This window comes from Salmo salar, chromosome 11, assembly GCF_965601325.2.
Source record: "Salmo salar chromosome 11, fSalSal1, whole genome shotgun sequence".
Lineage (NCBI taxonomy): Eukaryota > Metazoa > Chordata > Actinopteri > Salmoniformes > Salmonidae > Salmo > Salmo salar.
In genome coordinates this window covers 93,727,790-93,754,559 of record NC_138301.1, presented here as the reverse complement: position 1 = coordinate 93,754,559, position 26,770 = coordinate 93,727,790, and the positions used below count along the sequence as shown (strand labels likewise).

Below are 26,770 nucleotides of genomic sequence, written 5' to 3'. Positions count from 1 at the left end.
TTTGTCACACAATGCCACAGATGTCTCAAGTTTTGAGAGAACATGCAATTAGCATGTTGACTGCAGGAATGTACACTAGAGCTGTTGCCAGAGAATTGAATGTTCCTTTCTCTACCATAAGCCGCGTCCAATGTCTTTTTAGAGATTTTGGCAGCAAGTCCAACCGGCCTCACAACCGCAGATCACATGTAACCACACCAGCCCAGGACCGCCACAATCCAGCTTCACCTGCGGGATGTCTAAGACCAGCCACCCGGACAGTTGATGAAACTGTGGGTTTGCACAACCAAAAATATTCTGCAAAAACTGTCAGAAACCTTCTCAGGGAAGATCATCTGGGTGCTCATTGTCCTCACCAGGCTCTTGACCTGACTGTAGTTTGGTGTCGTAACCAACTTCAGTGGGTAAATGTTCACGTTTGATGGCCACTGGCACGCTGGAGAAGTGTGCTCTTCACGAATGAATCCTGGTTTCAACTGTACCGGGCAGATGGTGAGTGGTTTTCTGATGTCAACATTGTGAACAGAGTGCCCCATGTTGGCCGTGGGGTTATGGTATGGGACAACGAACACAATTGCATTTTTTTTCGATGCCAATTTCAGAGATACCGTGACAAGATCCTGTGGTCCATTGTCGTCCCATTCATCCGCCACCTCATGTTTCAGCATGCTAATGCACGGCCCCATGTCGAAAGGATCTGTACACAATTCCTGGAAGCTGAAAATGTTCCAGTTCTTCCATTGCCTGCATTCTCACCAGATATGTCACCCATTGAGCATGTTTGGGATGCTCTGGATCAACGTGTAAGACAGCGTGTTCCAGTTCCCGTCAATATCCAGCAACTTCGCACAGCTATTGAAGAGGAGTGGGACAACATTCCACAGGCCACAATCAACATCCTGATCAACTCTATGTGAAGGAGATGTGTTGTGCTGCATGAGGAAAATGGTGGTCACACCAGATACTGAGTGGTTTTCTGATCCACGTACCCCTAACTTTTTTTAAAGGAATCTATAACCAACACATCTGTATCCTCAGTCGTGTGAAATCCATAAATTAGGGCCTAATTAATTTATTTCAATTAACTGATTTCCTTATACAAACTATAACTCAGTTAAATCTTAGAAATTGTTGCATGTTTATTTTTGTTCTGTGTACATGCATTTCTCCCAAGGTTGTCTAAGGAAATGTTTCCATATGGTTTCTTGTGCTGCTTTTGTGACTATTACATTAGTGGAAACAAAACTGTACTTGAGATCAAACAATTGTTTTGCTTAAATTAGCAATGGGACATAAAAATATTCAGTTCATCTTTGCTTTTGAACCGCCAATCAATAGTCTGACTAGTCTCTTTTTAGATACAGTATCTTTTACAGTCTGTATTTAATGTTGGTCTTTTTTAAGCCTTCAAAGTTTAACTGATCATGCATCAGCTGAGGAAGATGCAGACATAGCTTCCCAGGAGATATTGCAACACCCTTTGTCGACTGAGAACCAATCAATCAACAGCAACATTAAAGCAGAAAAACAACCCATTCATAATTTCCATAAAATGAATGACTCTACACTCTTAGATAAAGCGGTATGGTCAGGGTATATCGCATTGTTCCCAGTGGTACAAAAATATAAAAAACCTTCAGAGGTACACATATGATTTCAAATGGTATTGTTTGGTACCTTTTAGGGTATAATGGTACAATTCTGTACCCAATATTCTGAATATAAAGGTACAATAATCACACACTCTCAAAAACCAAATATTATCATATTTTCCTGCATGCTTTTTGGAGGTAGATTTTATGCTACACAAAGATAAATAACATACATTTTTCTAAACAAATCCAATCTGTTAGCAGTTAGACTTATTGCACCCGTTACTGAGATGGCTGTTCCGGTTTAGGTCAGTGGTTCTCAAACCTCTCCTCGGGGACCCCCAGATGTTTCACAATTTTGTTTTAGCCCTGAACTAGTTCACCTGATTCCCCCAGTCAAGGGCTTGATGATTAGTTGACAAGTTGAATCAGGTGTGCTAATTCTGGAATAGATCAAACACATGAACCGGCTGGGGGTCTCAGAGAAGAGGTTTGAGAACCACTGGTTTATGTAGTCTCATTTGTAATTTTTCTGTACCTTGGTAGTCCTACCCATACAAAACAACATGACAACCAGGACCAACCTTGCTTAGCTTCAGAGGCAAAACAGCAGTGGGATACAGGGTGCTATGTTTCTGGAATGAATGTGCCAAAACGTGCAACTGTAAAAAAGGCAGCGAAAGCAAAGGCCAGGGTAACATAATCAAACAAAATTGCAGGAATTTAATTGCGTCCATTTGCAATTTGCTCTCGCATTTATAAATTATTTCCTTGCAATATTTATTTTTCATATCAATACTTTGGGATTTATGTTTTGCTTTCAACATCATTCTTTTTGTTTGCAATAGTTTTGCTTGATATAAATGGCACCAAAGTAACTCATTCACTAGAGGATTGTACCATATAATAACACTATTGCCCTATTAAAGGTGCTTAAAGCGGAAATTGTTAATTCAGTGTTTATTAGGACCACAAGGGGTGCTTGTTTTTTTTGTTGTTGTCCTAACGCTACACAGCTGATTCAAATAATCAACTAATCATCAAGCTTTCATTATTTGAATCAGCTGTGTAGCGTTAGGACAACAAAAAAAAAACGAGCACCCCTTGTGGTCCTGAGTTTGGGAAACATTGCCTTAACTGAAACATTAACAAAGTGTTTTCCCAGCCACAGCTTTGGTAAAAAGCTGAGGGATGGGGCTGGTGAAATGCAACCAATCTCAAATCCATATACTATGTTATGGATGCAAGGACTGACCATCCATGATATCAAAATTACATTTTAGGCTATACAGCGTTTATTTACATTTACCTTGTTTACATACATTGGAGTAAATGTGGAGTTTTCTTATATGTGAAACTGCAAATTTGATATCACTAAATGTGGAGTTTTCGTTTGTCCATTTATGCTTTGAGGTTGGACTTTAGCACGTATTGCCCATTAGCATGTAGGGCGCACCGATTGGTGTCACCTCGTTAGTCAGTATGTGTTACACCTGTGCTGGTTGCCATCTCGTTAATGGGAAGGCGTTTCACCTATGCTAGCCCAGGCGCTATTTAAGAGTGGCTGGCCCAGTGTTCCAGTGGTCTTGATAGATACAGAGGGTTAACACCTTTAGTTGGCGTGCCCCATTTTGAGTTCTAGACAAGCAATCCTTTGTCTGATCTTCCCTGCTTTCATTTTGATCTACTTATTGGTTTTCTCCTGTCTTTGAGTTTGGTGTGGGTTTTGATTTTGTTTGCCTCTTCTTCAGAGCTGGAGAAAGTACCCAATTGTCATACTTGAGTAAAAGTAAAGGTACGTTAATAGAAAATGACTCAAGTAAAATTGAAAGTCACCCAGTAAAATACTACTTGAGTAAAAGTCTAAAGGTATTTGGTTTTAAACATACTTTATAAAAAGTAAATGTAATTGCAAAAATATACTTGTATCAATTGTAATAGTAAAAGTTTAAATAATTTCATATTCCTTATATTAAGCAAACCAGATGGCACCATTTTAGTGTTTTTTTAATTTGCCAGGGGCACACCAACACTCGAACATAGTTTACAAACGAATCCTTGTGTTTAGTGAGTCCGACAAATCAGAGGCAGAAGAGAAGACCAGGGATGTTCTCTTGATAAGTGTGTGAATTGGACCATTTTCCTGTCCCGAGTACTTTTGGGTGATAGGGAAAACGTATTGAGTAAAAAGTACATTTTCTTTAGGAATGTAGTGAAGAAAAAGTTGTCCAAAATATAAATAGTAAAGTAAAGTACAGATACCCCAAAAAACAACTTCAATAAAAATACTTTGAAGTATTTCTTAAGTACTTTACACCACTCTTCTTGGGCAAATTTAGTGACCGCTCATGGTGGGTGTCTTTTAGGTTCCAGTTGTTGTTGTTAGTTAACTTACAGTGGACTTGTGTCTTTCAGAACCACTCCTAAAACCCCACCTGTTTTGTTTTGGTTGGTCAGTGACGCTTTGTTAGTTCCCCCTTCTGTTTGAGTGACATTTTGGGTTTTCTAGCTGGGGAATGTAATATTTCTTACATGTGAAACGCAAATGTGATTTTCATGTGAATGTTTTTCACATGTGAAACTGCAATTCCATATGTGAAAGTGAGATTTTCACATGTTTATTACATGTGAACCTGCAAATTTTGAACAATTCCACAAGTGATATTTTGTGAAACTGCACATCTGATTTTCACATTAACGTTTTAACATGTGAAACAGCAAATTTCACATGTAAAACTGCAATTCACATGTGAGGTGAAAACATGTTATTCTCCTCACATGTGAAAAGGTGGTGTAAACATGTGAACTCTAAAGTTAATACATGTGAAAATATGGTTTCACTATGTGGGAGTTCTGAATATGAGAGAGTGGGTTGGAGTGTGTGTGCGTGTGTGTTTGTGTGTGAGCATTCATGAGTGTGTACCTTGACACAGGGTGGCATGGTGATGTTGAGGTTACACAGCACGTGCTGTGCATCCTCATACTTGGTAGACTTCCGCAGGAAAGAAAGGAACCCAGAGGCTTCCTTATTGCTGTCTCTGACCTGATAGACACAGAGAGAGATAGAGCGAGAGGAGATACAAGGGAAAGAAATAGAGGAAGACAGCCAAAAAAGAGGAACAGGAAGACCAGAAGAGGTGGACTCGAGGAAGAGAGACACAAGAGAATGACAAAGGTAAGAAGAGGTAAGCAGAACAGATATGAAGGATAAAGAGGATAGGGTGAAAAGTAATGAAAAAGAGAGAGGGAAGAAGAAGAAGAAGAGAGAAAAGGGGGAATTAGACAACCTGCAGAGTGGTGGTCTGTCGAGCAGAAACACAGAGGGAAGAGATGGAAGCAGTCCATAGGCAGGCGAGAGAGAGAGAGAGATTTACCTGCACAATTACCTGGGCGTCTGTCAGATCAGACAGTAACAGAGTGACCGTGAGAGAGAGAAAGAGAGACAGTGAGACAGACATACAGACAGGCAGGCCACAAGATTGGCAGGCAGGCAAGAAGGTGAAAGAGCTAAAGGACGTGCACACAGTTACAGCTAGGTAGAGTCGGCAGGTACACCACAATGGAGAATACTTCACAAGGCACTCGTCTGAGACTGACTAAGACGGAAGCGCACGTCACACACACTCAAAGCCACACAGACAGACATAACACACAGACAGATATGGGTAGACAAACAGACAGACATATGGGTAGGCAGACAAGATGTATAGACAGACAGACACGCACGCACAGACACACACACACACAGACAGATAGACAGGTGGTCTGTGAAAGAGAAGTGATGTCTGCCACTCAGGTATGCACACACAGGTAAAGAAAGATAGAAAGACAGGCTGAACAGATATACAAAAAAATTGCAAGATTTGAAACAGATGGAGAGATGGAGTGATAGAGATGGGAGAAGATACACAACAATTGTAATGAACATATATAAAGGTAAAGAGATAGATGGACGGATAGATGGACACACAAACATGTCTGAAAGACAATGACAGACACACACCGACATATCAGAAACACCAATAGTCCGTCAGACACACAGACATGTAGACCGGATCGAAAGACCAACCGACTGTCAACTGACCGGGTGTCAATTCAACGCAAAACCTGCCTGAATAACATGTCAAATACACCAACAGACAGTTTGATAGACTGACACTTCAATTAAATCGACTGAATCACAATTCAGTGCAAAAATAGAGATAGACAATGAGAGGGAGACAGACCTTGACAGAAACGGGCAGTCTGTTATCTCTGAAGGCTTGGAAGCTGAAGCTGCGTGGCTGCTGAGTGGCCTTCCTCACAGGCACCAGGTTACCAGAGCACTCCAGGTGCAGCGGCATGCCCTCCATCACCTGAGGGGGGCGACAGAGAGTCACGAGAGAAAAACAAATCCTCCATTGACTTCCATGGATTATTCACACAAATGTCTGAGTTATGTGAACATATTTAAAGACAGTAGAATGTACTGACACACACACTAAACCCCTCGCCCACTGACCCCTGCTGACCTCTATATCCCTGCTCCGGGCCACCTCGCTGAAGTTCTCGTGCAGCTCCAGGGTTTTGTCCATCTTGTCGTCGGTCATGCAGTAGCAGCGTAGGCGGCCCTCGCGCGCCTCGTTCATTTTGGCAAATATTACAAACTTGGCCATGTAGGGCACGGCCATCAGCTCCCGGTACAGCAGGTTGGCGAAGGTCACCACCTCAGCTGTGCGGGGGCAGTCTGCCAGCCAGAACCTGGGGAGAGGACGAGAGGAGAGGGGGAGAGATGACGCACAGAGAAGGTTGAGGGATAGTCGATAGAGATTGTGGCTGTTTGTGTGTGTGCATCTGTTTTATGTGTCGAAGTGTACAGTTAATGGATTAATGGCTGTTGCATAGTGTAAGCGGATGGAACTCAATATGGCTTGGCACAGGATGAGGTTGCAAATGGTTATTATGCACAGGGTAAAGTAGTATACTGGTGTTCTTCCTCATACATTTGGTATAACATCTAAAGGAGGGTGTGAATTAGGACTCACCTTGCAGAGACGTTGGTGGTGAAGTTGGCGCAGTTGTTGGTGTACAACAGCTTGGTGGTGCCAGTGATGTCCTCCCACTGGGCAGGTGCTGTTCCACCTGGGAGACAAGGGGCTGTTTCATCTCTCTCTTTTTATACACTTCCACTTTCTCAATCTCTCTCTTTCCCCTGGGAGGCCTGTTACTTTTCCCAACTCTCTTTCATAAAAGATTGTCTGGGCTCGTGATGCTATTGCCCCGTAGCACTCACTTCGGTCATCATGAAGTGCTTTGAGAGGCTAGTCCAGGGACATGTCACCTCCACCTTACCCGACACGGTAGACACCCGACAATTTACATACCGCCCCAACAGATACACGGACAATGAATCGCCATTGCACTACACACTGTGGTATCCCACTTGGGCAAGAGGAATATTTATGTGAGAATCCGTGTTGGGGAGTAGTGAACTACATGTAGTTCAACTAGAAATTGAACTACATTCTGCAGTAGCTTGGCGGTAGTTAAACAAAATTCAAATCTAAGTAGTGTTTTCAGTAGTTAATTACTTTTTAGCCATGTAGTGGTGTAGCTAATTACTGGAACTACACACACATTTTTTGCTCAAAAACATTTGGGTGTAGGTAATAATTTCCTTTATTTTTCGGTATCAATTCTCACTTGAAACATAATTTTTGTGTTTAATAGGCTAAATTACACACAGTGGCTGACTTACCATTAGGCAGTTGCCTCAGGCCTCACATCATCAAGTGGCCTCATGAGCTGGGCATAATTAAACAATTATAATTCTAGTAATAATTTCACTGCTTGAGACCCCCCCCATGCTCCGGTCGAGGCCGGTGAGGGTAGGGAACAACACCTCCGCCACGCTGATCCTGAACACCCCAGGGGTGTGTGATTAGCCCCCTTCTGTACTACCTGTTTACCCACTACTGTGTGGAGCTTTCAGCACTAGTTCTGTCCCCTTCACCCCTGTCCTAACACTCACTTATGTTGACAATTAATGCTATTTGCCATGAACCAGATGTCAAGGACATAAAGTAAACTCCATGCATGACTGTACCAATGACACTGCAGAGGAGGCGCAGGCTGGTGGTGTCCCCCTCCCCAGCGTCACGTGGACTCTCCCTCCAAGATGGGGGCAGCGGGATGCGTAATCCTATTGGCCGGTGGAACTTGCGTCGTCGTGGCTCGACCGTGACCACTGGGCTGAAGGTTGCTTGGTTACCAAGCTGTCGAGTCAGAAGCTCGTCTGGGATAGGCTGAGCCTGAAAAGGGAGAGGAAAGACGGGAGATGAGAAAGAGTGAGAGAAAAGAAAGGACAAGTGATGTATAACAATAACGTAAGGTAAGAATACAACAGAAAACACTTAAAACTTTCTGTCTCACATTACTCACCCTCTGGAACAGAGTCAACAAACTATTATTAAGACAAACGCATATTATTACAACATAATACATAGGCCTACCTGAACATACATCTAACCGATGGATAAACAATCATACACGTAACACCAAACCAAGTGCCATGCACATTTGAATATCAGTTCATTTAGCTCTGGGAAATGAAGTATGATGAAAAGCTGGATAAAGGAAAAAGGAAAAAGACAATAATGAACCAAAGCAAACACATTCATACATGCAAAAAGTCAATATCACAAATACAGTACACAAAACATCTAAATCAAAGGACAACAGACACAAAATTATAATTAGGAGATATGGGACAAATGGACGCAGTAAGAAGTAAAACAACACAATCTTTGCTCGTGGAAAAATAAAAGGAATCCAGCTTCAGTATATGGAGGTAGTCAGCACTCCTGACTGCCAGTTTCTATATGCTGTAGTCAGTGTTATGCATTAGCCAGCTCCATTGTTGCTGTGGTGCCAAACTTGCTTGATTGGCAGGACAGACAGCACTGATTGAGTGAGCTGAACAGAGCAGCTACCTGACAAGATGTCTCATTCAATCAAAGTTGACTGAATACAGCCCTAGGTCTTTGGAAGAGCAGTGCAGAAAGCAAGACATAGTCTATTCACTCCTAGGGAGCCAACATGAAAAACTGCCTTTCTATTCACATAACCCAGTGGGTAAGGTAAGGCATCGCTCTGCATGCATCTCCCCCTCTCTTCCTCGTCCTTCTCCTCTTCCTCACCTGCAGCCCCAGTCGAACTTTCTTGGTGACCGCTGTCTCAGGGAAGATGGCTTGGACATGAGGGACCAGCATGCTGGCCAGCTGACCGCCCTCTGGGCCAATCAGGTCGCTCTCCTGCTGGACGCGGGACACCACAGCGAAGTAGAGGGGGAAGTCCGTGGAGATGATGCGGCGGATTCTCTTCTTCTCCAAGTCCTCGTGACTCTCCAGGTCTGAGGAAGGAGAGGGGCGGCAGAGAGAAAGGGGTATGGATTATGTTAATGAGCTACATATATTTTTGTGTGTATAACATCGTTGTCACAGTAAAATTATATACTGTCGCTTACATACGAGGGCTTAGACATAACAGTACATAAACATGGCTCTACTGTAGAGGGGTGACATTTATCATCGTTACACTGACCTTCATCCATGCCATTCAAAATGGTCTCCAGCACCTCATCGCCATAGCGATTGCGATGCTCCTTCCAGACAGAGCCGTTCTCACTGCGCAGAACAACCAGCTCCCGGTCCCCTCGACCCAGAGAAGCGAAGTGGGGAATCTCCACTATCACTGGCCTATAGAGATAACACCACTCTACATCAGAATGCTATACATGCTATTACTATTGGAATCTATTACGATTACTGTACGATTGGTCCTACACTGTTACAATCACCACTATCACTGCCACTGGGTAATAAGAGAAATGCAAGGTCCTCACTGCCCAATCAAATACAGGTTGACAAACAAGCAGACATACAGAGATACAGACACACACATGCAAGCACGCAAGCGGGCACACGCCCGTACTCACCCTAGGAACTGCATACTGGAGGGCCCCAGGGAGATGATACGGCTGGCCAGGCCCTCTCCCTCTACCAGCGGGGGTGGGGTGTTGAGTTTCTGGGGTTTGACCAGACGACAGGTGATGCGGGTGGGGGCAGCACAGGTCCGAGGGGGGATGATGACACGCAGCCCGTGGTGTCTGCTGCCACGCATGGAGCCCCCCCGGGCATCCACCATGAAACTGACCAGGAACCTGACCAGCAACCAATGAGAACCACCATTAATTATTGAGAGAATAACTATCCGACCGTGCTTCATTCAAGTTCATCCTGGTCAAATTAAATCATGAACGGTCATAGTGACCTCGTTAAAGGAATGTAATCACACTGAATGGAAGAAATAGAAAATAAGCTGCAGATTCATTATGTAATGTGTTGGTATTGTGTATAATAGGGTGTGTAGGTATTGTAGTGCGTAAGCATTTTTGAGCAGGGCTCTCCAACCCTGTTCCTGGAGAGCTACAGTCCTGTAGGTTTTCACTCCAACCCTAACCTAGCTCACCTGATTCTAATAATTAGCTGGTTGATAAGCTGAACCAGGTTAGTTAAAACTGGGGTTGGAGCAAAAACCTACAGGAGGGTAGCTCTCCAGGAACAGGGTTGTAGCGGTAGTAAACTGACCCTGTGTGTATGGGGCTGGCCACTGGGCTAACATTGTCGGAGGTCTCTGTAGCAGGACTGCTGGGGATCAGAGAGTCCTCATCATACTCCTTAGGCAAGGGGACAGGGGTGTGCTGTGGAGGGAGAGGGAGAAAGAGAGAGCACAATCTAATCATCTGCATTAACAATTGCATTTGATGAGATAAATGAATAAATCCTTTAATCTTACCCCCTCAAGCAGGACAGTTTCAGGGGACACGCATGGGATTCTGGGAATAGCAGGAGAGTAGGGCCTGCGGCAAAAAAAAATAAAGAGAAAACAGTGACTGGGCCAAAGAGTAATGTGGTGGAAAATCATTTCCCTCACATTATCCTCAGATGACTGGACTCTGACACACAAAGTGTTCAGTTCGACCCTGGCGCTGTCACTTACGTGGTGCCCAGGCCGCCCTCAAAGTCTCTCAGGGTCTTCTTAGGGGACAGGAAATCATCATCCTGGTCCTTGAGGTCGTCAAGCTTTAGGTAGCGAGCACCATCCATCCCCAGCAACTCATCACCTGCAGAGCACAGAGAGACGACAGAGGAATGGAGAGAGAGAGAGAGAGAGAGATGGAACAAAAAACAAAGGCGCAGAATGGAGAGAGAAAGAGAGAGAGAATAGAGAAAAATGACTTGATAGGTCTAAACCAGGGGTGTCAAACTCATTCCATGAAGGGGCTAGTGTCTGCTGGTTTTTGGCTTTTCCTTTCAGGCAACCAGGTGATGAGAGTTCCTTACCCATCAGTGACCTTAATTCTTCAATCGAGTCCAAGGGACGAGTGAAAGCCCGCAGACAATCAGCCCTCCGTAGAATGAGTTTGACACATGTGGTCTAGACTGTTCCATTTTCCACTGCCAGCCACCATCCTACCATTACCATATATAGTCACATTGCCAAGCAGTTTTGGATCGGAATGGAGTCAAACCGACAACAACCACAGCCAATGGAGACCAATGGGAAAAAACACTACGATTGACAACACAGAATAAAACACTCATTGCATGGCACCTGGTTACAGCATAGTGAGCATGCCCGTTAGAGAGTTCTGTATGGGAGAGAATGCCTTGGTTACTGGAAAAGGTTAACTACAAGCAGTTACATATGGGTGTACACAGTCACTGTGTTTGCGCTGATCCTTGAGTGCTTCTCAGCTGGAGTTGTATCTGTGTAATTAGTCTGTTGATCAATTAAGCACTGCAGGACTGGATCCCTCAGTGGCAGAACGGTTTTTTTTCTTCTATTTTTCTCTTGTTCTACAGTATTTCTACTTTCTAAATTCGGATGTAGTCCAGTCAATGAAGAATCCATGGACAGGTGTTGTTAACACTGGTAAAGGAAAATGTCATGACCACATCACATGCCAATGAAACACTGACATGGTCGTTTACATTGAGCATAGAGGGAGAGAGAGAGAGAGAGAGAGAGAGAGAGAGAGAGAGAGAGAGAGAGAGAGAGAGGAGAGAGAGAGAGAGAGAGAGAGAGAGAGAGAGAGAGAGAGAGAGAGAGAGAGAGAGAGAGAGGAAGATAGCTACTGGGTGGATGTTGAGAAGAGGATAGCAGGAAACATTATTGAGTGAGAGAGACGGTTATAAAGGGAGACTGATAGGGATTAGAGAATGAGAAAGTTCTTGCAATGGAGGCGCAATTTTACGAGCCACCGAACGACCGGACAAAGCAGAGATAAAGACACAGTCCTACCTAACGTTAGCGCTGCAACGCCTACAAAAACAAATGGAAAAGGCATTGTTTAGGCTAGTCATCTAGGTTCAAACAGAGATAGACTTCAGTCCTCTTCCATGACACTGAACCTGGGCTGACTATCACAACCAAATAGGTACTACTGCCAGTCTTGTGGGCAGTAGTATTATTTTTTACAGAAAGCCTTACACGCTAACAATGAACACGTCTCGAGAGCCCCAACCTACCCTCATCCTCTGAAACATCCAATATCTCATCTACTGTCTCAGGGAAACTCATCCGATGTTTCTCTGTGGTGATCTGTGAAAAACATCAAGAGAAGGCGAGAGAAATGAGTGATATCAACTGACATGCTCAAATATGTCATTCCAGTCAACATGGTACTGTTCTGTAGCTCAGAGTTTCACACCACACGCAAATATACTAGTAACCATGTGAACCAGAAGTGCTGCTCACCACGGAAACGGCCTCCTCGGTGACCAACTTCAGCACATCAATGACAGAGATGTAACCCAGTCGTTTGGCAATGCCCAGAGGAGAGGTCCCATTCTACCACAGAGAACAGAGACAGACAGGAGATACACAGATCAGACGCCAGACGAAGGCTGTAGATGCAAGCATGATGGAAGAAATGAGTCGAGGAAAGCAAATAAGGGGAAAAGATGAAGAACAGGTGAAGAGAAGATGAAGAGAATAGAGTAAGGGAAGAGCAGAACGAGAGGAGAAGGGTGTACTGGAAGGATGAGGAGAGAGGAGGAAGGATGTACTTACGGTGGTGATCTCGTTGGGCTGGGCTCCGTGTTTGAGCAGCAGGGTGACTATGTCAGTATGACCCTGCTGGGCGGCCTGGTGCAGGGGAGTGTAGCCCACCTAGAGAGCGGGGTGGAGAGAGAGAGAGACAGAGAGAGAGAGAGAGAGAGAGAGAGAGAGAGAGAGAGAGAGAGACAGAGAGAGAGAGAGAGAGAGAGAGAGGGAGGGAAAAAGGGTGTTCAAGTAAATGCAACCCTCTTACCAAGACTGCTGACATTGACAAGCCATTATTCAATAGGAATTCCATGTCCAATCTAATGTAATGGGAGTGATGTGACAGCAGCCTGAAGGCGTCGGTGACGTGAGATAGGGCAGAGCCACACTAATAGAGGCCACGTGTAAGGAGGAGACTAGCAGCAGCAGCTTCTCACTCTGGTCTTGCTGTTCACATGAGCCTGCTGCTGCAGGAGGAACTTCACCATCTTGATGTTGCCATAGTGACAGGCCACATGAAGCGCTGTGTAGCCCATCTGAAAGAGAGATGGAGAGGGGGGGCTGTGTTTCAGTGGCCTCATTATAAACAGCTTGGTGGCTCTGTTGTACCTTGAACAGTCCTGCCAGTAAAATATTATATATTATTGGAATTTGAGAGAGTGTGGATGCTGTATGAAAGTATTGGAAATCGCATGTCGTCATAGCATGTGGTGCATTGTACTGCTTATTCTGAACCCCACTCTACTGAATATAACAAAAAAGTGTACATTACACTTTTCTGTTTTGTACACTGTATTCCGAGGTTTTTGGTTGATATCATGCAGCATGTCTTACCCGTGAGGCTGTGTAGACTGATGCCCCCTGTTTGACCAGGGTGTCTGCTATCCCTACGTGACCTTCCTGGGCCACCAGGTGCAGAGGGGTCAGTCCATTCTGAGAGACACGGGGGGAACAGGATGAATACAGTAGGCTGCTGGTCAGTCTGTTCACTAACCAGCTCTGAGTCAGTCTGAGTCACAGTGCACCGTCAAAACACGCATGCCATACTAGTAGGTAATTCCGGTAACCGGTTTGACCCAGCGATCGAAACATCATGCCCTGTAGCCCTCAACACTTTATCTTACCATGGGTCTATCAAACCCTGTACAACTCAGCTAGCTATCCCTGAAAGCTTGCCTCAAACCCTGTACGACTCAGCTAGCGTTCCCTGAAAGCTTGCCTCAAACCCTGTACAACTCAGCTAGCTATCCCTGAAAGCTTGCCTCAAACCCTGTACAACTCAGCTAGCTATCCCTGAAAGCTTGCCTCAAACCCTGTACAACTCAGCTAGCTATCCCTGAAAGCTTGCCTCAAACCCTGTACAACTCAGCTAGCTATCTCTGAAAGCTTGCCTCAAACCCTGTACAACTCAGCTAGCCATCCCTGAAAGCTTGCCTCAAACCCTGTACAACTCAGCTAGCTATCCCTGAAAGCTTGCCTCAAACCCTGTACAAGTCAGCTAGCTATCCCCGAAAGCTTGCCTCAAACCCTGTACAACTCAGCTAGCTATCCCTGAAAGCTTGCCTCAAACCCTCCTGAGATGTATTGTTCCTCTCTCCAGTCCACTACCTTGTTCCCCAGGTTGACGTTGCCCTGTTTGGAGATGAGCAGGGCCACCATGTCTGGCTGGCCCTCCTGTGAGGCCAGGTGGAGGGGCGTGACCCCCTGGAGGGACTCAGCGTTGGCAGAGGCTCCATACTGCAGCAGGCAGCCGGCCGCCTCCATCTGGTTCTGCTTGGCTGCAATGTGCAGAGGAGTGTAGCCGTTCTATAGACAGACATAGGGAGTCAGCAGGGTTGGGGGTAATACACTGGATCATCAATTGGTGGGTCATATTCATCATAGTGTACACTAGTTACCAATGAACCTGAAAGGGGGGGATATACTAGTACCGCCCTGTGTGAGCGGCGTGTGTGTTACATCGTTCCTCTTACCCGGGCAGTGCTGTGTGCGTTGCCTCCCTTGCTGACCAGCAGCTTGACCACGTCCAGGTTGTTGTGATGGACGGCCACGTGTAGAGGAGTCAGGCCGTTCTGCTTGGACACACACACACACTTACTGTCACTAGCTATCTAAACCACAGAATATCAGTCTGCCTTTGTGGGTGCATGTTTAAAATGAAAAATGATGTCTAAAATGGTGGGACATGCTGATTCCTTTTGGGCTGTGATAAATGACGGTCAGTACTTAGAATACAGGGTTTATTTGTTAGTCGGGTCACAGGAGAGTTCCATAAGCTTTAGGTGGGTCACGGCACTGAGAAGTATGCTTAGCACTGATAAAAAAGCACAGGACAGTCCGTGTTGTGTTGCAGTGTGTTTTTCTACCTTTCCAGCCGCGTTGGGGTTGGCTCCTCTCTCCAGCAGCAGCTCGACCACGTCCACCTTGCCGTACTTACAGGCCACATGGAGAGGAGTGAAGCCTTTCTGCTTGGACACACAAACACACACACTCACAGATTCAGCATGAGCAGAAGAACTAAAAGAGGAGAGGTGTGAAGGGATTAGGAGTGAGAGGAACGAGCTTGAGAGAAAAATTGGGTTAGAGAGAGATAGAGATAGAAAGAGAGAGAGGGTGAGGGAAAGAGAGAGAGAGAGAAAGAGAGAAAAAGAAAAGTTGGTAAATTAAAGGAGAACCTTTGTCATCTTGGTTTGTTGGGCCGCCCCGTCCAGGAGAATGCGGGTGGTGTGGGCGTGTCCCTCACGGGCGGCGATGTGTAAGGGGGTGTGGCCAGCGGTGGTAGCCGAGTCAGGATTGGCTTTGTGCTCCAGGAGCAGCTTGACCAGCTCCTTATGTCCCATACGGGCCGCACAGTGCAGAGGGGTCTGGTCATCCTAGGGAGAGAGAGAGAGAGATGGAGAGAGAGAGTGAGGAGAAACAGAGGTTGGAATGATATACGTGTAGGCAATTGTATTTATCTAGCAGTAACATTAAGGTATTTGTGCAGCGTATGCTGTTGTAAAGACAGTAACTGAAGAATATATATATTCTTCTCTTCAGTTACTATCTTTACAACAGCATATATATATATATATGTATGTTCCAGGAGCACAACTTTCACTGGGGAGGGGGGGACATGTCCCACCCACATTCTGAAATTGCATTTTTGTCCCCCCCATGTGGACACCTCTGACAAGTCGGGTAGGCTGTTTGGAGTGTTTATCCAACTTATATTATGTCCCCCCCACTTCTAAAACCAAATATGCTCCCCTGATATGTACCATGTGCTGGTGGTTTTGAATGTGTATTCCAACCAGGACAGAGTTCGTAGTAAACCATTATGAATGCTCATAGATGTGTATGGCTACATGAGAGTGTGTACAGTACCTTCGCCTTGGCGTCCACCTGGGCTGTGTTCTGCAGCAGGAACTGAGCCACCTCACAGTGGCCTGCCCTGGACGCCATGTGGAGGGGCGTCTCCACTTTCTGTCACACAAACACAGGTCAGAGGTCACATAGCCTGTCACAACCACTCTGACATTAAAACACATGACTAGGCATGACTAGGCCATGCAATATCATTAACACACACACATCAACTAAAATATCACATTATACACACAGAGAATAGGCTTTAGTCATCCAATCCGTATTAATGCATGGACCAGATACCAATTCATCTATCATAACCTTTTCTGGTGTTCATTTCAACATAAGAATAAGATAAGTTATTACTAGTCCATCAGAGAGGGCTGGATATTTCACCCCGGAGTCAATAATAAAGGTTATAAAGGGGTGGCCTCTCACCACATTGGAGGCATTGGGAGAAGCACCTCTGTGGAGCAGGTTCTTCACAATGTTCAGGTGGCCCATGAAGGCTGCTACATGCAGGGGGGTCAGACCAGACTATGTAAGGGGGGGCATATGAAGAGAGAGAATGGTTAAGGCCGACATTAGGCCGACATTCTCACTTTCAGACATTTTGTAATGGCATAACTGGCACCAAACTATTACAACAATTACAAACAGTAGAACACCAAATCCATTGCTCTTCAAAAGAGTGTTATCTCACCTCTGTGACGGCCTCCAGGGAGGCCGAGTGTTTCAGAAGCAGGTCCATGGAGCGCATGTGGTTCTTCTTACAGGCAATGTGGAGGGGAGTGAACCCATTCTGAACAAATTCACAACATTTTAATAATTCAGCATAGGGTTACGCTCGGTACGCACAAAATGGGAGAAAGCATTTTGAAATGGAGACGGTCCTGCCTGAACTTGTCCAATAACAACCCTCATTCATATTTCATAATGTTTTCTACTGTTTGTGCCTACTGAACGTGACCCAGTTCAAAAAGCTCAGTATACCTGACCAACGGACAGCAACAGTACACCTCACCCTTAACACCAGTATAGAGAAATAGAAGGACACTTAAGAGCTGCTAACCAGTGCACGTGCGTTGGCCTTGGCCCCCTTGTCCAGCAGCACTTTGGCCATGCGGTGGTGACCACAGTGGGCCGCCACGTGTAGAGGGGTCAGGTGGTCCAGCGTGATGTCATCGATCTCAGCGTTATACTGAAGGAGCTGCCTCACACAGTCCATGTGGTCTCCCTGGGCCGCCATGTGAATGGGGGACAGGCCATTCTGGAGGGGAGAGAGGGAGGACCGGGAGATAGAAAGGAGAAGTGCAGTGTAAGACCTTTGAGAGGGAAAAAAATTGATAAATGAATAATACTGACATAAGTCACGCCTCAGTGTTGCTGACAGAGAATCATTTGGCATTGGTTACTGCTGAAAATGCAAGTGTGTGTGATATTGTGCCAAAGTGGCGTTAATGGTGTGATATTGTGCCACAGTGCACGTAAAGTAGGGCCCTTTATTTTCCCCATAGTGGACCCCAAGAGGCCCGTGGCTGACCTTGGTCTTGGCCTGGATGGGAGCCCCCTGGTCAAGCAGGAGATCGATGATCCTCACGTGACCGTTCCTGGCCGCACAGTGCAAAGGGGTCAGCTCATCCTAAAGTGAGTGAAGAAGCCAGGTAGGGTTAAACAGTGTTCACGTCAAATGGCAGAAAGGGGAGGAGGAGGAAGAGGATGAGGAAGAAGAGAAAGGGTGGGTTACAGTACCTTGGTCATTGCGTCTATCTGGGCCCCTCTGTCCAGCAAAAGCCGAACCATGATCGCATTACCCCTCCTAGAAGCTATGTGCAGGGGGGTGATCCCATTCTGAGAAAGCGGGAGAACAATTTCTAAATCAATTGAATCAAAGACTCTTCTGTTAGGAAATGGGGTCTTTGAGGGACTATGATATCTACGATATCTATATCACGATTAAGGCAGATACAGTAGGTACAGTAGAGGTTTAGTAGAGGTTTAATGGACTGACCTTGGGAGTATAGTTGACATTGGCTCCTCTGTTAATTAGCAGTTGGGCCACACTCAGGTTCTCATAGTGAGCCGCGATGTGGAGAGGAGTGAAGCCAGTCTACAGACAGAGCGAGAGAGAGAGAGAGAGAGAAAAGAGTAACATCTTATTTTCATCATCCATGTTTGCAGGCGGCTTTTGTCAAAAGCTTTTTTGTTTATTGGAAGCTTTTTTGTTTATCATTCAAATGTATTTATAAAGCCCTTTTTACATCAGCAGATGTCACAAAGTGCTATACAGAAACCCAGCCTAAAACCCTGAACAGCAAGCAATGCAGATAATCACCTTTGTTGCTATTGCTTTTCTGCAAGTCAACACAACAGTGTTTTGACTAATGACATCAGCTAATGACATCAGCATATTAAGGCTTAATAAGTCATCATTCACACACACGCGCGCACACACACACACACACACACACACACACACACACACACACACACACACACACACACACACACACACACACACACACACACACACACACACACACACACACACACACACACACACACACACACACACACACACACACACACACACACTGAGTAGTACCTTGCTGAGGACGTCAGGGTTAGGGTCATTCTGCAATAGCACTGCGGCAGTGCGTGTGTCGTCGTTGCGTGCAGCGATGTGCAAAGCGGGAAGACGGACTTTGCCCTTGGTGCCGTAGTTGATGAGCAGGGCCACCATGTTCTCATGACCCTGCTGGAGAGCCACCGCCAGCGGCGTGAACCCATCCTGACAGACAGGGGAAGAGAGATGGAGGTAGAATGTTGGATAGAGGGAGAGGTAGCGAGGGAGAAAGAGGAGGAGAGGAGGGAGAAGGAGGTAAGGAATGTCAACGATAGGGTGCAAGGGAGTGGGAGGAAAAGGGAGACAAGCCAAGTGATAATGGAAGGGTTGAGAGAAGGGTAAGTAGAGGGAGAGGAAGAGAGAGCGGAAGAAAATGAAGATGGGGCGGAGGACAAGAGGAAAGGAAAATGTGATACATTGTAAATTGAGATTACTGTAATGGAAAGAGGAGAGAAAGTTAATGTAACATTTGTCTAGTGGACTAAAGCCAATACAAATCTGAGAAGGCCTGACTCTGTAGACCTTTACTCACCTCTGTTGGAAGGCTCTGATTGGCTCCATTCTCTAACAGGAACTTAACTACCTCTAAGTGGTTCTCTTGTGCCGCCATGTAGAGGGGACTGAAGCCTTTCTGTAAAGAAGAGGTACATGATGCATGGTTACCAGTAGGGCTTTGGCGGTCATGAAATTTTGTCAGCTGGCGATTGTCAAGAAAATAACTGCCAGCCTCACAGTAATTGACCGTTAATTAACATAAACAAGTTCAGCATCTCCTGGTTTCCATGCATATCCTACAAGCCACTGGTGGTGGAAAAAGTACCCAATTGTCATACTTGAGTAAAGTAAAGATACCTTAATAGAAAGTGAAAGTCACCCAGTAAAATACCACTTGAGTAAAAGTATAAATGTATTTGGTTTCAAATATACTTAAGTATCAAAAGTAAGTTGAATTGCTAAAATGTACTTAAGTTTCAAAAGTAAAAGTCTAAATAATTTTTAATTCCTTATATTAAGCAAACCAGACGGCAAATGTTTTGTATTTTTTATTCACTGATAGCTAGGGTGTCACGTCCTGACCAGTATAGAGGATTATTTGTTATTGTAGTTTGGTCAGGACGTGGCAGAGGGTATTAGTTTATGTATTCCGGGGTTTTGGGTTTCTTTTCTATGTTTGTGTTTCTATGGGTTTTCTATCTGTTCTGTTTCTATGTTACTTAATTGGGGTATGGACTCTCAATTGAAGGCAGGTCTTTTCTAGTTGCCTTTGATTGGGAGTCCTATATATTAGGGTGTGTTTGGTCTGGTTGTTTGTGGGTAGTTGTTTTAGCACTGCTATACGTGTGTTCCTGTCGGTCATTGTTTTCTTGTTTTGTTCGTGGTGTTCACATTATAATAAATTATGATGAGCACGCAATCCGCTGCATATTGGTCCACTTTGTCCGACAGCGATTTCAACATATCTTCTGACGAAGAGGAACGTGACACAGGGGCACACTCCAACACTTAGACATAATTTACAAACAAAGCTTGTGCTTAGTGAGTTCGCCAGATCAGAGGCAGTAGGGATGACCAGGGATGTTCTCTGTTTAGTGAGTCTGCCAGATCAGAGGCAGTAGGGATGACCAGGGATGTTCTCTGTTTAGTGAGTTCGCCAGATCGGAGGCAGTAGGGATGACCAGGGATGTTCTCTGTTTAGTGAGTCCGCCAGATCAGAGGCAGTAGGGATGACCAGGGATGTTCTCTGTTTAGTAAGTCCGCCAGATCAGAGGCAGTAGGGATGACCAGGGATGTTCTCTGTTTAGTGAGTCTGCCAGATCAGAGGCAGTAGATGATCAGGGATGTTCTCTGTTTAGTGAGTCCGCCAAATCAGAGGCAGTAGGGATGACCAGGGATGTTCTCTGTTTAGTGAGTCTGCCAGTTCAGAGGCAGTAGAGATGACCAGGGATGTTCTCTGTTTAGTGAGTCTGCCAGATCAGAGGCATTAGGGATGACCAGGGATGTTCTCTTGATAAGTGTGTGAATTAGACAATGTTCCTGTCCTGCTAAGCATTCAAAATGTAGCAAGTACTTTTGGGCGTCAGGGAAAATGTATGGAGTAAAAAGTACATTATTTTCTTGGGGAATGTAGTGAAGTAAAATAAATACATTATTTATTTTAGACAGGTCTAAAGGAACATGTTATGAAGAAAATGTATTCTATTTCAGAAGAATATAATAGCATACTCTGAGATGTCCTTATGTTAGGCCCTGATCTGGATATGCCATATGGCTGTGGGCTACACTAGTTCAATTAGCAGACAAGATTTGCTTATAATTCTGTGGCATTATTTTATAGTATGAAGAATACAATTGAACAAAGCTGAATAAAATAGAAAGCTGCACAAGCAGCTACTCTGTGTTGAGTGGTTAACAAAGAAACAGGTCCTCCTATATGCTTAATTTAGAACTATTTATGCAACTTTAGTTGTGATAGAAACTTTGGGCTATATTTTATTTGTAATATATTCTAAGGCTGGCTGCATGATGCGACTCTAATGGTGATTTGAAAAAAGTCGCATGAAAGGCATGAGCTCTGCTTTGTTTCTTGTACAGGCTGCACACACTTCATCAGGCTCTCATTCACAATTTGACAAGCGCTTCATAATATTCTCATCAGGCCTCAAATTTCCCGGTGGTCGTAATGCCCCCTATAAAATTCATGCCTTTTGCGGCCAAAGTGGCCGTTGTGCCCTTGGGCTGAATGTAATAATTATAATTCCCTTCTCCCGGCTGCCAATCGGCGTGCTCTGAAGCACATTTCACTCACATGGCTCTCTCAGATATCTCAATTCTTATTAGCCAATGCCCCTCATGTGATCGGGTTCTTCTCACAGGCATCTCAGCTCCGAAGTAGGCTACAAGTGAAGACAGACACATCGGGGACGCAACTGCTCGCGTCCCTCTTAGTGAATTCTGAGGCTCATAGCGAAGATGTTAGAGGAACTGTCCACACTTACTTTTCATCAACCAACATGAGTAGATGAGTAGGCCTAACAAACAGCAAAAGCACTAGCCTATGTCAAACTACTATCCCCCATAGTACAAAGGTTGACTTATTCTATTGGGGAACTTGTCTTTCTGTGTGAGAAAATAATATTCCAAACATACTCGCAAAAAACCTTTCAATAGCAATGAGGTTGATGCAATAGATCAGAAACTTTAGCTTAAAATGATAATAAACTATTAGGCTATTTATTACATTCTAAGCGCAGAAATGCGCACCATTCTGCAAAATGCAATCAGGTAGCGGGAAAACACTACTCTCAAAAAGGACTGCAAATGAGATTATGCAAGTAATGCTTTATTATAAAGGTGCATTTGTATGGTGAAAATGATATTCCCCAAACTTGAAACTCACTCGCTGCTTACCGTAAATTCCGGACTATAAGCCGCAACTTTTTTCCCACACTTTGAACTTCGCGGCTTAAACAATGACGAGGCTAATATATGGATTTTTCCCGCTTTCAAATTTGTGGGTCCTGACAGCGTGGAGCATTGTCAAAAAATCCACTATCATCAACGGGTTTCGAAAGGCTGGACTGCTGCGTGTTGAAGAGGGCTCAGCGGGGGATTTGCCTCCGGATGAAAGTGATGAGAGCGACATTGAAAACGATCCAATATCGGATGAAGCAATTCTGAGGCTATTCAACTCCGACACCAAAGGAGATGGTTTCAGTGCACAGGAGGAGGAAGATAGTGACCAATGACTTTTTTGGTAGGCTACTGTTTACTGCAAATTTTTTATTTTTTGTTACAAGCCGTGTTTCGTTAAAGCCTAAATATTTTTGTTACAAACTGTGTTTCGTTAAAGCCTATTTATTTTTGTTACAAACCATGTTTCGTTAAAGTCTATTTATTTTTGTTACAAACCATGTTTCATTAAAGCCTATTTATTTTTGTTACAAACCGTGTTTCGTTAAAGCCTATTTATTTTTGTTACAAGCCGTGTTTCGTTAAAGCCTGTGTAAAGTTCATTTGTTTCAATGTACCGGTAGGCACCTGTGGCTTATAGACATGTGCGGCTTATTTATGTTCAAAAATAAAAAAAAATAAAAAAATTCAAAAAAATTCAGTGCGCTTAATAGTCCGGAAATTACGGTATGTATGCCAGTTAGGCTCTACACCGGTTGTAAAAACAATTAATGTGATTCATTTTAAGAAGTTATTTGGCTACTTTAGTTGTGATACAAACCTTATCAAAATATATAGGCCTATGGGCTAAGCTACATGAGGTGTGTGACTATGATTTGAAAAAGTTGCACACAAAAAAGGCATGCGCTGTTTATTTTCTTACTGCACATGCTGGGCATCATTTACAAATAATAATAAAGATATCACAAGTGATAGACCAATATGGTCACCCATCAGACTATTCTTAATGTAATCTTGTATTTACATATACTAAATCATATGTCTGAAATTAGTTTTGATTTAGAATCGACCATTATCACCTGTCTTGGAACAGGGGGAAAGAAAATACATGTCATCTGTAGCGAATGGAGGACACTTTTCCCATGGTTCATTTTTATGCCAGCCAGGTAGGATATACTCCTGTTGTAAAGCGAAGCAATGTGCTTAATATTTGGAAAGTTGAGAATGAAATATAGTAGTCCTAGTCTATAGAAAGCTGATGGGACCCTCCTCTTTTTAATAGAGGCCATCAAAACTGTGTTTTCTCACGCAATTGTATAGCCTATAGAAATGTTGCGCAACATGAGCTCATGGGCTCTCTTGAAGTGTTTGATTAGATTTTCGATACATTTGCATTGATGTCAGAGTGATTAGAGGGACAATAGAGTTCTGAGTACCAGGCTATTTGCAAGTTTGGTAGGCTACTAATGACCATCAGCAGCATCAGAGCTTGTAGAAGACTAATTTCCATGACTAAACGGTCGCGTGGAATTTGCGGTGGTCATGACTCGTGACCGCCAGTGTGGCAGCCCTAGATACCATCAACACACGCACGCACGCACGCACGCACGCACACGCACACACACACACACACACACACACACACACACACACACACACACACACACACACACACACACACACACACACACACACACACACACACACACAGCCACAGAGAGATGCCCACACTACACTCACCCCCCCGGATAACAGTAAGAAGCAGTATAATGTCACTGATGACTCACCTGGGACTGGGAATTGACATTGGCTCCATAGTTGACGAGCTCAGCCACCACTTTCTCTTGGCCTGCCAACGCAGCGATATGGAGGGCAGTGTTCCCTTTCTGGAGGTGACACACAAACACACACAGAGAGAGAGACGGAGCAGAGAGCAGTCTGAGTTCAGCCTTATGACCCAAATCTCTACTTAAAAAGCTTTGATAAGGATACAGTGCTCAGAAATAATGAGTTATGACTTATCAGTCCCTCCAGGAGTTTGTGGGGATTTTTTGGGATATTTGCAGTGAAAGGCTTGATTTTGCTGCGGCATTTCTGACATTTTGTTGTGAAAATGCGCTGACAAAGGAAAAAGTTTGTTGACGTGTTGACTGATTCAACCATATTATGCGGTAAATCTGCGGTGATTAGTTGAAGTTGCAAGCCCTCTTTTTGTACTGCGGTGATGGGTCCTATGATTAAGTATAGTCTGGCCCAGGAGTGTGAAGGTGAACGGAAAGGCTGGAGCAACGAACCGCCCTTGCTGTCTCTGCCTTGCCGGTTCCCCTCTCTCCACTGAGATTCTCTGCCTCTAACCCTATTACAGGGGCTGAGTCACTGGCTTACTGGTGTTCTTCCTTGCCGTCCATGGGAGGGGTGCGTCACTTGAGTGGGTTGAGTCACTGACGTGGTCTTCCTGTCTGGGTTGGCCCCCCCCCCCCCCTTGGGTTGTGCCGTGGCGGAGATCTTTGTGGGCTATACTCGGCCTTGTCTTAGGACGGTAAGTTGGTGGTTGGAGACATCCCTCTAGTGGCTGTGCTTTGGCAAAGTGGGTGGGGTTATATCCTGCCTGTTTGGCCCTGTCCGGGGGTATCATCGGATGGGGCCACAGTGTCTTCTGATCCCTCCTGTCTCAGCCTCCAGTATTTATGCTGAAGTAGTTTATGTGTCGGGGGGCTAGGGTCAGTCTGTTACATCTGGAGTATTTCTCTTGTCTTATCCGGTGTCCTGTGTGAATTTAAATATGCTCTCTCTAATTCTCTCTTTCTCTCTTTCTTTCTTTCTCTCGGAGGACCTGAGCCCTAGGACCATGCCTCAGGACTACCTGGCATGATGACTCCTTGCTGTCCCCAGTCCACCTGGCCGTGCTGCTGCTCCAGTTTCAACTGTTCTGCCTGCAGCTATGGAACCCTGACCTGTTCACCGGACGTGCTTATTGCACCCTCGACAACTACTATGATTATTATTATTTGACCATGCTGGTCATTTATGAACATTTTAACATCTTGACCATGTTCTGTTATAATATCCACCCTGCACAGCCAGAAGAGGACTGGCCACCCCTCATAGCCTGGTTTCTCTCTAGGTTTCTTCCTAGGTTTTTGGCCTTTCTAGGGAGTTTTTCCTAGGGAGTTTTTCCTAGCCACCGTGCTTCACCGTACAGCACTTTGAGATATCAGCTGATGTACGAAGGGCTATATAAATAAATTTGATTTGATTTGATGGGTCAGTTTTATTCGATAATATTACAATGATTTGACTGTTTTATGCGGAAAAAGTGCGGTAATTTGTCAAATTTGCAAGCCCTCGCATAATATGCAGAGATTTGTTGATTTTGCAAAAATATTGGGATCGCAGAATCGCTGAATTCTGGAGGGACTGACTTATGACTTAATAGATTGATATTGAATAGATTAAATTAGATACATATGTTTATAGGCCTATCAAATGAGCCACTTGATATTCCCACATTTTTAAAAATTGATTAAAATTGATTGATTTGTCCTTTTTTTGTCAACAATCTACACAAAATACTCTGTAATATTTAAAGAGGAAGAAAAATGCTAACATCTGTAAAAAAATTCATGAAAAATAAACCCCCTGATTCAATACATGTTATAATCACATTTAGCAGCGATTACGGCTGTGAGTCTTTATGGGTGAGTCTCTAAGAGCTTTCCAAACCTGGATTGTGCAACATTTCACCTTTATTCTTAAAAAAATTCTACAAGCTCTGAAATTGGTTGCTGATCATTGCTAGACAACCAGTTTCAGGTTTTGCCATAGATTTTCAAGCAGATTTAAGTCAAAACTGTAACTCGGCCACTCTGGAACATTTGGTAAGCAACTCTTGGCCTTATGTTTTAGGTTATTGTGCTGCTGAAAGGTGAATTCATCTCCCAGTGTCTGGTGGAAAACAGACTGAACCAGGTTTTCCTCTAGGATTTTGCCTGTGGTTTGCTCCATTCCGTTTATTTTTTATCCTGAAAAACTCCCCAGTCCTTAACGATTACATGCAATACCCATAACATGATGCAGCCACCACTATGCTTGAAAATATGCAGTGGTAGTTAGTAACGTGTTGGATTTTCCCCCAACACAACACTTTGTATACAAAACAAAAAGTTAATTGCTTTGCCACATTTTTTTGCAGTATTTCTTCAGTGCCTTGTTGCAAACAGGATGCATCTTTTGGAATATTTGTATTCTGTACAGGCTTACTTCTTTTCACTCTGCCAATTCAGTTAGTATTGTGGAGTAACTACAATGTTGTTGATCCATCCAACTCTGTAACTGTTTAAAAGTCACCATTGGCCTCATGTTGAAATCGCTGACCGGTTTCCTTCCTCTCCGGCAAATGAGTTAGGAAGGATGCCTGTATCTTTGTAGTGACTGGGTGTATTGATACACCATCCAAAGTGTAATTAATAACTTCACCATGCTCAAAGGGATATTCAATGCAGACATTGTGGTTGAATCTGTGTTTGAAATTCACTACTCGACTCAGGGACCTTACAGATAATTGTGTGTGGGGTACAGAGTTGAACTAGTCATTCAAAAAACATGTTAAACACTATTATTGCACACAGAGAAAGTCCATGCAACTTATTATGTGACTTGCTAAGCACAGTTTTACTCCGGAACTTATTTAGACTTGCCTTAACAA

General features: G+C 44.3%; 1 protein-coding gene across 6 annotated transcripts in view; it reads right to left on the bottom strand.

Annotated features, from left to right (window-relative positions):
* Window positions 1–26,770, bottom strand: part of ank1b (ankyrin 1, erythrocytic b) — an 82,015-nt gene that overhangs the window by 9,720 nt on the left and 45,525 nt on the right. For 2 of the 6 annotated variants that reach the window (XM_014128845.3, XM_082958153.1), the window contains exons 4-34: window positions 23,853–23,951; window positions 19,187–19,285; window positions 18,634–18,819; window positions 18,040–18,138; window positions 17,781–17,879; window positions 17,572–17,670; window positions 17,101–17,298; window positions 16,732–16,830; window positions 16,467–16,565; window positions 16,047–16,145; window positions 15,356–15,553; window positions 15,047–15,148; window positions 14,654–14,755; window positions 14,289–14,486; window positions 13,515–13,613; window positions 13,118–13,216; window positions 12,708–12,806; window positions 12,393–12,485; window positions 12,164–12,236; window positions 11,937–11,957; window positions 10,632–10,755; window positions 10,428–10,491; window positions 10,220–10,332; window positions 9,568–9,792; window positions 9,174–9,328; window positions 8,771–8,982; window positions 7,678–7,882; window positions 6,617–6,713; window positions 6,104–6,332; window positions 5,819–5,947; window positions 4,516–4,635 (exon numbers count right to left, since the gene is read on the bottom strand). In XM_014128845.3, the coding sequence (XP_013984320.1) occupies window positions 4,516–4,635; window positions 5,819–5,947; window positions 6,104–6,332; window positions 6,617–6,713; window positions 7,678–7,882; window positions 8,771–8,982; window positions 9,174–9,328; window positions 9,568–9,792; window positions 10,220–10,332; window positions 10,428–10,491; window positions 10,632–10,755; window positions 11,937–11,957; window positions 12,164–12,236; window positions 12,393–12,485; window positions 12,708–12,806; window positions 13,118–13,216; window positions 13,515–13,613; window positions 14,289–14,486; window positions 14,654–14,755; window positions 15,047–15,148; window positions 15,356–15,553; window positions 16,047–16,145; window positions 16,467–16,565; window positions 16,732–16,830; window positions 17,101–17,298; window positions 17,572–17,670; window positions 17,781–17,879; window positions 18,040–18,138; window positions 18,634–18,819; window positions 19,187–19,285; window positions 23,853–23,951 (3,933 nt within the window). The remainder of the gene's footprint in view (window positions 1–4,515; window positions 4,636–5,818; window positions 5,948–6,103; window positions 6,333–6,616; window positions 6,714–7,677; window positions 7,883–8,770; window positions 8,983–9,173; window positions 9,329–9,567; window positions 9,793–10,219; window positions 10,333–10,427; window positions 10,492–10,631; window positions 10,756–11,936; window positions 11,958–12,163; window positions 12,237–12,392; window positions 12,486–12,707; window positions 12,807–13,117; window positions 13,217–13,514; window positions 13,614–14,288; window positions 14,487–14,653; window positions 14,756–15,046; window positions 15,149–15,355; window positions 15,554–16,046; window positions 16,146–16,466; window positions 16,566–16,731; window positions 16,831–17,100; window positions 17,299–17,571; window positions 17,671–17,780; window positions 17,880–18,039; window positions 18,139–18,633; window positions 18,820–19,186; window positions 19,286–23,852; window positions 23,952–26,770) is intronic. The other 4 variants (XM_082958150.1, XM_082958149.1, XM_082958151.1 and 1 more) reach the window with 4 other exon arrangements.